Source organism: Tubulanus polymorphus, chromosome 9, assembly GCF_964204645.1.
Source record: "Tubulanus polymorphus chromosome 9, tnTubPoly1.2, whole genome shotgun sequence".
NCBI classification, from domain to species: Eukaryota; Metazoa; Nemertea; class Palaeonemertea; order Tubulaniformes; family Tubulanidae; genus Tubulanus; species Tubulanus polymorphus.
This window is the reverse complement of record NC_134033.1, coordinates 10,299,678-10,314,446: the sequence shown is the minus strand read 5'-3', so window position 1 is coordinate 10,314,446 and position 14,769 is coordinate 10,299,678. Positions and strand designations below refer to the sequence as shown.

The window sequence follows — 14,769 nt, the reverse complement described above, 5'->3', positions numbered from 1 at the left end:
CGTACCATGTCTTTGCCTTCTCCAATTGATCGACTAATATGTTTCTGGTAGCTGACATGACGTGTCTTCTTCTGCGTTTAATGTCACCGATCAAAAAATGAAATAAAAATGCCAGGAATGAAGTTGTCCCATCTCAAAGTTGATATCCGTGGGATCAGCCGGTCTAAGCTTTTAATAGCGGTGTCTATTGGTGTAGCTATGGGAGGCGGCTCTCTCAGTTGTAATTTCCATCTGGGCCGCGGATAACATCAACTATGTACTTTCAGAATTTGGCTCGATGACGGTACAGTACTCCCGACACCAAATGCAATTAATAACAAGCGTCCCCCTTACAGCTATTCTATAGTCTTCTCTCTGACGCTACTTTCGCAGATTCGGTGTTGCCAGAGATCACAGGATTCGCACAGTAGGGCTTCTTTTCTTGTCTTAGGCGAACAAGTTTTCGGCAACATACACAAAAAATAGCTATTTCCTAGCTATTTCCCTGAATCATCGCTATCGTTGTAGTATCACAATGTTGCAGTCGAACAATGGCCAAGCAAAATGAATCATGAGACCTAGGTTTTCAAATAACATGCACAGCCTAGCAACCTGTACAACCTTTTCGACTTTAAAAACAATTTGTCCTGTAACAAAAACCTACGAGCAATTATCTAACTAGATAACTAGTTAGATAATTGCTCGTAGATTCTCAAAGTTTTGCAGTTTTGACATGACAGTATGTCAAGGACTTCAAAACTGTCAGAATAAATTGTTAAATCATCAACTGTGGGTTTTACTCATTAACTCTGTTACAGATTGATATAAGTGTACCAGTAACACCCACGAAATTTGGACACTTTTTCTCTTGACTTATCCAAATATCCAAATGTATCCGTAAAGCTCCTTCCAACCTCGTCTTGGGGTCACGTGTGTGGCGACCGTGAGGAACCTCGGCCATCCAAAGGAAGGAGGTCTTGGTTGATGGTAGCCTTCCTAATAGACGTAAAACACTGATTTAAAACCTTGTCTAGAAGACCTTATCTAGAAGGAGACATCAGCCCCGCAATGAATCCTACTCGGGCAGGAAGGGTTCGGATGATAGCAGCCTTCATAGGATGAGTAAAATTCTAATTACAAACCACTGGGCGTGATCGCTGTCCGTCTGAATAAAAAATCAGGAATTTGTAAATGGGTGGACAAGATTAACTGCACGATGTCGCGAGAAACAGCTGCACACTACTGTTATGTGATCGGCTTCTGTTAATCCCCATGGGAGTTAAAGCGCTCCCGCTGTCAGAGTGCGTACTGAGGAACAAAAAACTTCTTTTCGGTAAATCTATACTTACAGCCGAGCATTGGAATAGGTTCCTGGGTCAACTAGGAGTGATTACCACGACAAGCGACTTCAATGCACGCAGCCCTGCATAGAAAAACCCTACCCACTTGAAAAGCACTTAGAGGAGGCACTACTTACACTAGATGGTATAATATTCCTAACAATAAATACACCACTAGAGTAGCTAAAAGGGTTGGAGATGCGGATTCTTTTATTGACTAACTATGGCATCCCCTGTCATGTATCTCGACCTGAATTGGAAATCTCCTGCCATCAATGGGAAGTGATCAAAGGCCAGTTCTACATGTAGTGTCGAGCCAGCCAAATCAAGCACTCAGCAAAAAACTGAGTTTCCACTACTCAGCAATTAAGGATCTGTCAATCGATGGAAAAATTCGGAACACTGTCAAGGAGGTAAGGTGACGATCTGTAAAGAATAAGAAGAACCAGTCGGTATGGATGAAACAAGAGTTGAGAGAAGCTTGGCACAGGAAAATGCAAAGTACATTACACGCGGGCAAAGAGACAAGTACGTGATCAGGCTGTTATAACGGAATGCAAAGACAAAAACGTTAATGGAGCAGTTTCAGAGTACCCAACTGGCGGCAGCCTCTGCCAAACAGGATGATGCCATGTGGGACAAGTGAATTTGATCTCCCAGAGATCTTGCTGGCGGCCTCTCGTAGAGGCAACTGGCGGCCTCTCGTAGGCCGCTAGTTGCCGCTAATCGGCGATAAACCCAGTTGCGTCGGTAGGCGTCGCGTTGCTTGTCGACATAAGCCAGACATAATATCAAACGAAATTTACCACCCAAATAAATGACAGGGAAAATCCCTATTTAAGATTTTTAAAAAAGGACTGATAACTTAGTATCTCATTTCTGCTTATAAGACTCGGCCGGCCGCTTCTACCCTGCACTCAGAATCAGTATCACCGGGTTCGAACCCGGGACACCCCTGCGCATCTTTTATTCAGCATCACCACCACTCTGAATCAGTATCAGTAATTACTGGGTTCAAACCCAGGACACCCTGTTTAGCATCAGTACCATTCTGAATCAGTGTTAGTAATTGCGTACTGGGTTCGAACTCTGGACTATTCATCCTCTATTCAGTATCAGCACCGCTCATAATCAGTGTCAGTAATTCTGGATTCATTCGGAACCCGGGACACCCCTGTTCATCCTCTATTCAGCATCAGGACCACTCTGAATCAGTATCAGTAATCATTAGGTTCAAAACTGGGACACCCCTGATCATCCTCTATTCAGCATCAGCACCGCTCTGAATCAGTAATTACTATACATCTTAAGAGAGGTTAAGAGTTAGTTTAAAATCGAACATAGAAAAAGCAAGCTAAGACCAAAATCTAACAAAATATTTTAAATATTTATTCATAAACAGTAGTTGAATGAAGACTGCAGCTGATATAATATACATATACATATGCATGCATATGCATATACATATACATATAAATGACTGATTTATAGTAGTTTTAATGCATTCATTCAATTGATTGATATCATTTTGTACATGATTGAGGCGTTTATGGCCTTTGATAAACTTATTTCATTTCATTATTGATTCTAATCAATTTTCTATCCCGGAACACATTTCATACCCATAAAAAAGGGCAGGTGCCACCTACATCACGGCGCGCACGCTGTTAAATATTGCACAATTCTCCAGCAAGGTGGCGCCCCCTACAAACCCTAAACATTGGACAAGTCAACACGCGCAATACGACACAAGCCTCTTAAATCTTTTGATCCTTTCAAATATTTCCTTTCTATTCCCGATGTTTCTAAAATCTTTGTTCTTTTTTTCATGTTTTCATGAATTAAACATTTTGTATATAGTAACATTTTCTCAATGTTGGCGACATAAAGACCTCAATACAATAGTAATAATAATAATAATAATAATAATAATAATACTAATAATAATGATAATAATAATAATAGTAATAATCCAATACACGAGATAAACACACTGATTCAACATGTGTCAACAAAGAATGTAATTACAATTTACGAGAGGGAAGAGGGGGGAACATGTCGCCCGAATCAGCAGAAATGCTAGCTACAGTGTGAGCCCAACCTCCTCTGGTAGGCTGATGGGCATGCAATGGTTGTACATTGAAGAAAATAAGCTATGAAGCTACCTAGCTAGCAAGTTTCCAAAGTATTCAAACATGAAGCTACCTAGCTAGCAAGTTTTCAAAGTATTCAACTATGAAGCTACCAAGCTAGCAAGTTTTCAAAGCATTCAACTATGAAGCTACCTACCGGTAGCTAGCAAGTTTTCAAAGTATTCAACTATGGAGCTATCTAGCTAGCTAGTTTTCAAAGTATTCAATTATGAAGCCATCGTCAAACATATAACATACAGATCACATCTGAAAGAGTCGAAAACAACCTTCGATGTGTCGAGGTCTTCAAAAATCTAATTCTCTACATTTTTCAGTCAAGTACGTTAAATCAGAAGCACTTGGGGCCGCAAATAAGGGGACCCTGACCCCCGTGAACTGCGAGACCCCAGCCCTACGGCAAGCTGTGAGACCCCAGCCACATTGAGAGCTGCGAGACCCCAGCCCCACGGCGAGCTGTAAGACCCAGGCCCCAAGGAGAGCAGTGAGACCCCAGAGAACCCGGGGAGAGTCCCCTCAGAGATATTAGATACACGCATATAAATGAACATTGCACAATTCATTTTTACAGAAAATTAAAAACAGCAGTCATTAGGCAGACGTACGGAGTGAAGGTCATGCAGGGGATAACAACATTTAAAACAACGATATCAACAACAACAATAACAATAACAATGAAAACAATTACAGCGAATCTAAACTAGTTATTTTTCTGAGTATTTTTTAGATGTTCATCATTTGTATTTCATATTGAATTGTTATTTCGATGGTAGTTGAAATCGAAACGCTCTGAATCGACTGGGAATCGGTTGATTCTAGAATCACTCTAGGAATCTGTCGATTCCAGAATGAAATGCTCAGTGAATCAGTCGATTCCATAATCAAACACTCCATCATTTGGTTGATTCCTGAATCAAACACTGTGAATCAATTGATTCCAGAATCGAATGCTCATTGAATCAGTTGATTCCAGAACCAAACTCAAGGCTCAGCTGATTCCGAAATCAAATGCGCCTTAAATCGGTTGATTCCAGAATCCAACGTTTAGCGATAACTCCAGAATCAAATGATCTGCATATCAGTTGATTCTGCAATCAAACATTCCGTAAATAAGTTGATTCCATAAATCGGTCGATTCCGAAATCAAATGCTCTGTGAATCGGTTGAATTTTATCTGTATTGTTTTGTTATTTACACTTTAATCATTTAAGTCAAACGCACTTTTTTTCATCATTTTAACAAGAAATTTTCATCACGTACCGGTTTTAAAAGCGATACAACGCTGACCGAATACGAGTTGCAGCAGCAACAGCTGAATTCACTTAATTATCGACAATCAATCATCATAATTACTTTTGATTAATTGATTAGAAATGGATGCTCATCATTCCAATCGTTAATAAACATTAATCATTAATTACGAATATTTAATTTACAAGTATTTTTAGTTTTAGTCCGCGGAAAGTACATCCGATTATCGACCCCTCGTCAAAAATCTCTACCTATTTTGAATATTCGTCTGAATTAGGCAAATATCTGATACGCATATACATAAATTATGCAAATGAGACCTACATTTTGGCTCTGTTTACTGAAGTGAATTGTGTTTAAACAGCGAAACGAGGGGTCTCGGCTACCGGGAGATTTAACACGGACTAAACATAGCTCACATACATTCGCATTCACACGGACCAACAATCATCACCACGGCGACGAGCTCAGCGCCGTCGCTTAGCAACCACAAATTCTCATCTGCGTAACCGACATTCAAACCGATCAATCAAATCAATCAATCAATAGATATATCGTATTTACATAGGTTATTCGAGTAAATGAAGTTTGACTGTAGACACCGTCCCTCCCGTCCCTACCCCGTATACGCCTGTATCTTATATATAGACATATAGATGGAATAATCAATAACCCCCATCCTCCCCCTGGGCTTCCCACCTCGAGAACCCGACCATACATCAGCTTCAGGCGAAATCAAGCAGATTTGAATCGTTTTACATTTGGAAGAATTTCACACAGATGTAATAATCACTGAAACTGGGAAATACTCAGATCGGTACCGATAGGTTTTACATGATCCATGAGGAAGATATTATTCGTAACGTGGTCCAATCTAAAAAGCAGTTTTCAAATTGAATAATGAACTAGAAAAAAAAAAAACCAGCAGGATTCTAAATTATTTAAATTGAGAAGAAAAGTCAGTTAGTTAATACTTGTCGAATCGTTAGAGCCGTTCTGTTCCTATTGGCCCGTATTCGAGACATTTCAGCTAATTGACCAATAAGAATGGGGAAACGCCGACTGACTCGACTCGACAGTAACAGGCCCGTAGGCAGGATTTAGAGAGTGGAGGTTATTTGATATAAAAAGGCGCTTTCTGGTTTCACCTTAGGCTAAAAAAAATTGATACCTTGTTTCTCCGCTCTGCTGAGCTTAAATGTTGACCCGGCCAGCCGCCTATCTACCCTATACATTACTTTTTTAAAAATCGTGATCAATTTTACCATAACAGACCCGGCCGCTATAGAAATGAACTGTTTATAAATTTTATCATATTTTACAAAAATGACCTGGCCGCTGCGGAGAAACAAGGTATCATTTTTGTTTAGCCTTATGCATGGAAATTGCCCTTTTGCGTCAATGAAAGTGTCCTTTAGTGGAAAGCATGCCCTAGGTAAAGAATTATAAGGGTTTAAATCAAATAAGTACATCCCAGAAAAAGGGCATTATCAGCCGAATAACAAGTAAACCCCCTCGGCCTACGGGCCTGCAGTAATGTCAATAACTATCGATATCGACATTAAGTTTGATACCTGGATAAAAACAACTGAAACAGAACGATTACCGAGGAGCGCAGACGAGTGTTAATAGGCGTCAGTCATAACGGTTTCAACGACAGATAGTTCTGCAACTGATTCGGAATCGGCAACTCTCGCACTTTCGCTCGCAGCAGGTCCGGCTGGCCGAGGGCGGTTTGTATCGCCGTGCGACACAGCCTGCGCAAACACACGACGTTTTTCTTCTCGTGCTGCAGCCACGCGTTAAACTCGCCGTCGCCGGTGATGCAGTCGTCCGGGATGATATTGTTGGCGAGCAGCCACTGGGTGAAACTGTACAGATTCAACGGGTCGCAACCGGCCGACAGCAACAATTTCACCATCGGGATGTCCAGTTTCGGGAATTTCACCGCCATATGCAACGGCACCAGTCCGTCCTTGTCCGGCCAATTCACGTTAGCGCCGCCTAGTGTGAAAACGACACAAAATAGCACGTTTCAAAAATACGACGGCCTTTCAGGGAATGGACACGACAGCCAGTGACAGTGGATGACAGCTATTGCCAGCGAATGACAGACTCACCTCTAATAAGAGCCTCGGCTATTTGTAAGTTGCCGTGTAAGACCGCGATGTAAAGTGGAGATTTACCATTTTTATCACAACGATTCACACTTGCTTGGTTTTTAATTAATAAGTTAACGATGTCAGTTCTACCGTGGTACGTAGCGACGTAAAGAGCAGTTTTATTGTGAGAATCAGATTGATTTATATCAACCCCAGCTGATAATAAACTAGCCACAATCTCCAGGTGTCCAAAATATGCCGCTGAAATGACACAAACGATTGAATATCCGCCAAATACAGACCTGTGGAACTGAGCTCAGAAGTGTGGGAGAGGGAGGGGCCTGAACTCAGAACTTTGTGGGGACGGGGTACTGATCTAAGAAGTGTAGTGGCAGGAGGGGGACTGAGCTCAGACGTGTAGGGGAAGGAGAGGGACTTTAGAGGAGTGGGGGAGGGAGGGGGTACGAACTCAGAAGTGTAGGGAGGGGGCACGGGAATGAATTCAGACGTGTAGTGGAGGGAGGGGGTATGGGGAATGAACTCAGACGTGTAGTGGAGGGAGGGGGTACGGGGGAATGAACTCAGACATGTAGTGGAGGGAGGGGGTACGGGGAATGAACTCAGACCTGTAGTGGAGGGAGGGGGCACTGCTCAGATGAGGGAGGGGACTGAACTTAGACGTGCAGCTGCAGGAGGGGACTGTGATCAGAAGTGTAGGGAAGGGAGGGGACTGGGCTCAGAGGTGTAGGGGAGGGAGGGGGACTGAACTCAGAAGTGTAGTGGAAAGAGGGGACTGTGATCAGAAGTGTAGGGGAAGGAGAGGGCTGGGCTAAGTGGTGTAGGGGAGGGAGGGGGATCGAATTCAGAAGTGTGGGGGGAGGAGGACTGAACTCAGAAGAGGTGGGGGGGGAGGGGAACTGGGCATAACTTACCAACGTAAAGCGGAGATTTTTCTTCTTTGTTTGGAAGTGAAATATCGGCTCCTAACAGAATCAAATATTCAACTACATCGGTGTGTCCTGAAATACAGACAATCAAAAACCTTAAGAAACTGATATACAGCCCTCACACCGGAAATTGTAAGATACAGAGACGAACTATACCTCGACTTGTCGCGAGATAAAGAGGACTTCGACCATTTTTATCCTGTTTGTTCAACGCCTGTGAACCGTTATCCAAAATCATTTGACAGATTTGTTCATGGCCGCAGTAAGAGGCTCGGTGCAGAGCGGTCATACCCTGATTATCAACCTACAACGACAAGACACACACAGTCGATCACTCGCTCAAAAATTGATTTCGTACATACAACAAGAGGCCCATGGGCCTCGAAGCATTGATAGATTATACTGCGGTAAGGTATTAAGTGGTCAATGTCTTACATCTGCCGGCAAATGTTCTACGACGATGTTGATTGGGAGGACCACAGACTTAAGGTCTTAAATGTACGATTTTCATTTATGCTGAAAATGAATCTAATTTTTCTGCCAAACGCCGATTTAGCCTACGCTATTTTTATTGTTAAACCTCATTAATGCGATTCTGTTAAAGACGAAACTAGTTTATTCTGATGTTTTCCATCATGTTCCAGCCAATAGATTTATATCAATCAAGATTTGGATACAAAAACACATTTAAATACAAGAATTTCGGCACTTTCGCCAACACGTATAAACGACGTACAACTGTAAGGGTAATCTCGACTGACTGTGGTTTTTCTTGCATGAACTGTTAGGCCCTATTGCTGAATAATGAAAACGAAAACAGAACGATACATAAAATAGGTAGATCAACCGGACAAACGTACGCATCAAAACGTCGCACAGAGAGCTTTGGTGTCACTGAGGCGGGCTGATGAAATAGCCTGACTTGTTTGTCTTTTTGTTTGTTTACGTCGTTCGGTTCTCGGTTTCCCATTTTTCATTTAACCTCACGGTGGGACGGCCTTTGAAGTGTTGCCCGCACACTGTAAGCAGTCAGCAGGACTCAAACCCACTTAGCACTGATATGCAACAGCAACGCCATATCTCACTGAACTACCGAGGCCGCTTCAATTTAAAAAAACTACAGTAGCGGCAAATAACCATCGCGAAATTGCAATTTACGACAAACAACGTGTAAATGTAATCACTGCTGTGGTGTTCAACGCGTGGAGAAGACAAAAGTTATTTTTCCCGGCGCGCATTACAAAGCAAATCCTATCTGCCGAGTGCGTAAGGGGCTGCTACCGCCTCGTGAGTGAGCAGGAGGCGAGCAGGGCATCATTAAAGTGAAAACTTATCTTAGAATATAGCCGAACCGAAGGAATTTTACAATAAACTGTCAGTCAACTGATTGATGATACAACACGGCGCACTTAACAATGATATTTTCCTCCAATAAACTACTCTGGTAAAATTGAAGAAAATGATCTATCTTTATTGGTGATATCGTATCATGGTTGGGTGGTACTGTTTACCGTTTCGCAGCATCGGTATTACGCCATAGATGTCAACCACTGCTAACAAAGGGATACGCCCGGGCAATGCTACCGTGGCAAGCGAGGATCCACCAGGATCGCAAGCAGTACTGGGATCAGTGGCAGTTTTAGGGTACCTCACATGCCTCGCATGAAGCGCTGATAAATATCCGAAATGCCCATCTTGGAGGGATAAAAAATTCGAAGAAATGAATTAGAAAACTTTTCAAATGTCTTATCGAGCACAACTTCCAGAGGGTGTGCCTCAAGCTATTGTTTCCTTGTAGTCCTGAATGGTGTTTCGAATATTCAATCGTACACATCCAGTATTTCTGGAAAGTTTTTTTTTTTAAAGAGGCCTGTTTGTTTGGTGAGGCAGTTTAAATTGGACCCTGGATCCTCCCCAGGGGTTACCGCGCTTTAATTTCTCTCCTTCTACATTTCAATGAAATTTGAATAAACTTTTCTCATTAGTAAATCAATGCTTTAACCCTTTTAGTACTGGCCATATACCAACCCACTGTTCCTGAGACGGAAATCGAAATTGTTTGGTGATTTTACTAAAACCCCTGGTATAAAGATTTTATAACCGATGTGTTATGAAAGGGGTACTGCACCCACAGAGGCCAATGTAGTGTCCAAACATTATGGTGATAAAGAAATTAATTACGTGACCTAATTAGCATTATCTATATAATATATAGCTTTTCAGAAAAATATCAAATAAAATTCGGATATCCGACCAATTGCTAAGCAAAGCCTGCTTTCATATTCTGCAGTATGTTTTGATGATTACCTGAGAATTTGATGGTAAAATTCCCTTTGATGAAAAAAAAGATTTATGGCTTTTAAGTGTAGCAAGGTGGTCCGCCCAATTAGAGAAATATATAAATTGATATTGATCCACTAAATTTTCGAAATGACAGTACTTCGAAGGTTTCGCGATAGGTTGCGTGCATGGGTATTGTGACAATTCTCTATGAATATGCGGGTCACCGGTGACTGTGTACCACTTAGCGAAAGGGTTAACCCTTTCAGTGCTGACTAATCAATACCATATAGTGCTGGAGATAATTTGAAAATTTTGAAAAATTCCACCCGAGTGTGTTGAATAACGGGAATGCCCCTATAGTGCGTCTACATCGCGGCGCGGTGTATCGTTAGTTACTAATATTTCACTATGTTCGACAGGTGCTGCCATCTTTCAACAGAGATAAAAACTAATTACTAATTAAATCAATACACTGCATTGCGGTGTACTAGCAAAATCCATCACCGATTCATACACCGCAATGCGATGTAGACGCACCGAAAGGGTTAAACTAGCAATAGACTGGAATCGTGAATCGACTCACCAGGTCGAGACAGCAGCCGTTTTTAACGATCGCGCGACACAACGCGAGACTGTGCGAGCCCTGTTCGCAGGCCACCATCAGACCGGTCATGCCGGCGCAATCCTTCTCATCGACGTTACATCCTTTCTCTAGTAACGCTTCGACGACCTCGAGTTGGTGGCTCTCTATCGCGCACTTCAGCGGCGTGTCGCCGTTTATAGTTTTGATGTTCATATTTAAACGTTGCGCTTTCAGTAGTTCGACGCACGTTTCGTAACACATTTTATGAAGAGGCGAAATCGACGAAGCGTCTTGTTTATTCACATCTATTCCACCAGCAACTGAAAATATATGACAGCGAACTCGTCTATCAATTATAGCAGATTAATTTCTCTGTAAAGTTTGACTCTCGAGACTTATTATTGAGTACATTTCTCCAATGTTTTAGCAAAACCAACAATGCACGGAACTGAGTCCAAAACTGTGGAACACGCTCCAGTAACAGTGGAAATGAGTCCAGAACTGTGGAGCTGAATGCAGAACTGTGGGACTGACTCTAGAACTGTGGAACTGACTCCAGAACTGAGTCCAGTCATCATGGAACTGGCTCCAGTAATGGTAAAACTGGATCCAGAACTGTGGCACTGAGTGCCGCAGTGTGGAACTAACTCCAGAACTGTGGAACTGACTCTAGAACTGTGGAACTGACTCCAGAACTGAGTCCAGTCATCATGGAACTGGCTCCAGTAATGGTAAAACTGGATCCAGAACTGTGGCACTGAGTGCCGCAGTGTGGAACTAACTGCAGAACTGTGGAACTGACTCTAGAACTGTGGAACTGAGTCCAGTAACCATGGAACCCGCTCCAGTAATGGTAGAACTGGATCCAGAACTGTGGCACTGAGTGCCGCAGTGTGGAACTAACTCCAGAACTGTGGAACTGACTCTAGAACTGTGGAACTGACTGCAGAACTGTGGTGTCCAGATGTAACTGGGTCCAGGACTGACTGATCTAACTTACTGAAGTCATTGTAGGTGTGATGTTTCTAATGTTAATGACTGATCCAAATGACAACTCATAATCAGTGAATAGATAGAAAATACAAAATTGGGATTTATAAAAATAGATGCGACTTCATCCAGTTTGGCTGAATTGAAATGTGACTGAGCTTGAAATGTGACTTTTGAATTCTTACCCAATAAAGTGACAACTTCCACTAGTTTAGGAGAATTACTCTGTACTATGGAATGTAATGCATTTTCATTGTTCTCATTAAATGCGTTCACGTCACATCCACTTTTTAATAGTAATTCGATAATTTCAGGTCTGGCGTGGATCGCGGCTTGGATCAGTGGATAAACAGGTGCATCGCATTGACGTAAATTACAACCTACAAATTACAATTACATCATATTACAACCTACTAATAACAAAAACATCGAATTGAATAAAAACTTTTAATCTTCAATATTTCCAGGTCCGTACCCTTCATCCCTCGAGATAACCTATTGTCTACTCTACACCAAAGTCCCACGGACAGCAGATTGTGTGACTGAGAGGGATTGGGGGATCTATGCAGCAGATTGTCTAAACGGGTGCGAGGTCCTGACTGCAGATTGTCTGAGGGGTTCGAGGGTCCAGACAGCCGATTGTCTGAGGGTTGCTGGGTACAGATAGCAGATTGTCAAAAGGATTGGAGGGTTCAGACAGCATATTGTTTGAGGGGAGCAGGGTACAGACTGAAGATTGTCAAAAGGATTGGAGGGTCCAGACAGCACATTGTCTGAAGGGGTGCAGGGCAGGCCTACAGACTGCAGATTATTTGAGGGGATGGAGGGAGCAGACTGCAGATTATCTAAGGGTTGTAGGGTCCAGAAAGCGGATTGTCTGATGGGTTGGAGCATCCAGACAGCAGATTGTCTGAGGGGGTGTGGGGTCCAGACTGCAGATTGTCTAAGGGTTGTAGGGTCCAGAAAGCGGATTGTCTGAGGGATTGCGGGGTCCAGACTGCAGATTGTCTTTGGGTTGGAGGGTCCAGGCAGCAGATTGTCTGAGGGGGTGCGGGGTCCAGACTGCAGATTTTCTAAGGGTTGTAGGGTCCAGAAAGCGGATCGTCTTAGGGGTTGAAGCGTCCAAGACAGGAGATTGTCTGAGGGGGTGCGGGGTCCAGACTGCAGATTGTCTAAGGGTTGTAGGGTCCAGAAAGCGGATTGTCTGAGGGGTATAAGCGTCCAGACAGCAGATTGTCTGAGGGGGTGCAGGGTTTAGACTGCAGATAGTCTTAAGGGTTGTAGGGTCCAGAAAGCGGATTGTCTGAGGGGTTGAAGCGTCCAGACAGCAGATTGTCTGAGGGGGTGCGGGGTCCAGACTGCAGATTGCCTTGAGGGTTGTAGGGTCCAGAAAGCGGATCGTCTTAGGGCTGCTCAGGCTGCAGAGGGATTAATGAAGTGCTTAAGCTGATCTTACCTGCTTTGATAAGCATTTTAACACATTGTATATGCCCGTATTGTATAGCTAGATTAACAGGACTGTGTCCATCTATAACCATACTCGGATTCACTTCGTGCGGATGACTCAGTAAATACTGTAACGTTTCGATGTTGTTGCTGCGTATAGCTCCGCGCAGTAACCACGGTATCTGACATTTATTGAGTCGAGGTTGACGTTTAGCATGATGTGAATAACGTCCGCCCATTCTGTGAGACCGTCAGTCATCTCATCATCGCAGCCTACAAATCAGACAAGATCTCTATTACTAATAAATCACGGTCTAAACCATATTTAACCCTTTCAGTGCTGACTAATTAATATCCTATAGTGCTGAAGATAATTTGAAAATTTTGAAAAATTCCACCCTAGTGTGTTGAATAATGGGAATACCACTATAGTGCGTCTACACTGCGGCGCGGTGTATCGTTAGTTATTAGTATTTCACTATGTTTGACAGGTGCTGCCATTTTTCAAGAGATAAAAACTAATTACTAATTACATCAATACACCGCAGTGCGGTGTACTAGCAAAATCTATAACTGATTCATACACCTACTGCAGTGTAGACGCACTGAAAGGGTTAACGAATTTATGAATTGTGCAATAAGAAACCTATAATAACTGATATTAAAAAATATTTCATTTGTTCAAATGTTTCACGTTTCTTGATGACAAGTTTGTACAGGCGCGGATCCAGAGGGGGGTCTCAGGGGTCATAGCCCCCCTGCTCAGCTACCAAACAAAATTTTTTTAATCGTCTTCTTGAAGGAATGTACTCAAGACAAAATAAGCAAACAGTATTACATAATCAAAGGTCCCCACAATTTTATGAATTCAAAATTCCCAAGTTTTTCCCAAGTATTTCATGGGTGATTTTTCAATTTTCCCAAATGGAAATGAACACATATCGTCATTCAACAGTCAACATTTAAATGGTGACTGGTTGATAAAGGCGATTTTCAAGGGAAATTGCTGAAGAAAGTTGCCCTTGGCAAATGCAATAATGTGAAATGCAATGAATTTCCCAAGTATTTCCCTGCGCTGAGGAAAATTTTTCAAATTCCCAAATATTTCCAAACCGGGAATTATTATTTCAAAATTCCCAAGTTTTTCCCAAACAATATGCCACCTAGGCCCCCCTATCAGAGATTTTAGTCAGCGGTTTAACAATAACATTCTTTATGAACCCCGTCCTGGAAAAAATCCTGGATCTGCGCCGCCTGGTGGTGTACGCTACCCTCCTCTCCCGAGTTTAACGTTCGTTACTCTTCTTGTCAGTCAGTGCCTGGCCTTTTAATACAGCATTTTCAGAGGCTGGTGCACCTGCATAAACATCAGATTCAGCAGCAGTAGCTTCAGCGAGGACTACTGCCAACTACCTACTGCTGCTGCTGGGATGTATTCATCATCATTTACTACTTCCGCATTCTCTCTTCGACGAGAGCTGTCAGTGATCACTGGTTCATTCAATTAAGACTCGTTTGAATTAATTAATCACCTGTTAATGAACGTCATCGAAACAATCGAGAATATAGCTTGAATGTGATGAATTCATCGACGCCGATTCAGTTAGTTATACTCCGTATGGCGCTAAAAACCACCTCGAAATAACCCGATATTACAAGCCATCAGGCGCCGCCATTTTAAAACTTCCCGGATGTTTT

General features: G+C 42.5%; 1 protein-coding gene across 1 annotated transcript; it reads right to left on the bottom strand.

The window, feature by feature from the left end:
• Positions 1–3,277: 3,277 nt before the first annotated feature.
• LOC141910752 (transient receptor potential cation channel subfamily A member 1-like) lies at positions 3,278–14,741 on the bottom strand. Its single transcript, XM_074801527.1, has 8 exons — positions 14,604–14,741; positions 13,082–13,344; positions 11,811–12,005; positions 10,636–10,955; positions 7,926–8,073; positions 7,755–7,841; positions 6,841–7,083; positions 3,278–6,724 (listed from the first exon to the last, which is right to left on the bottom strand). Exons 2-8 carry the CDS (start codon positions 13,308–13,310, stop codon positions 6,360–6,362), a joined length of 1,587 nt encoding a protein of 528 aa, XP_074657628.1. The 5' UTR covers positions 13,311–13,344; positions 14,604–14,741; the 3' UTR covers positions 3,278–6,359.
• Between the last annotated feature and the right edge of the window lie 28 nt (positions 14,742–14,769).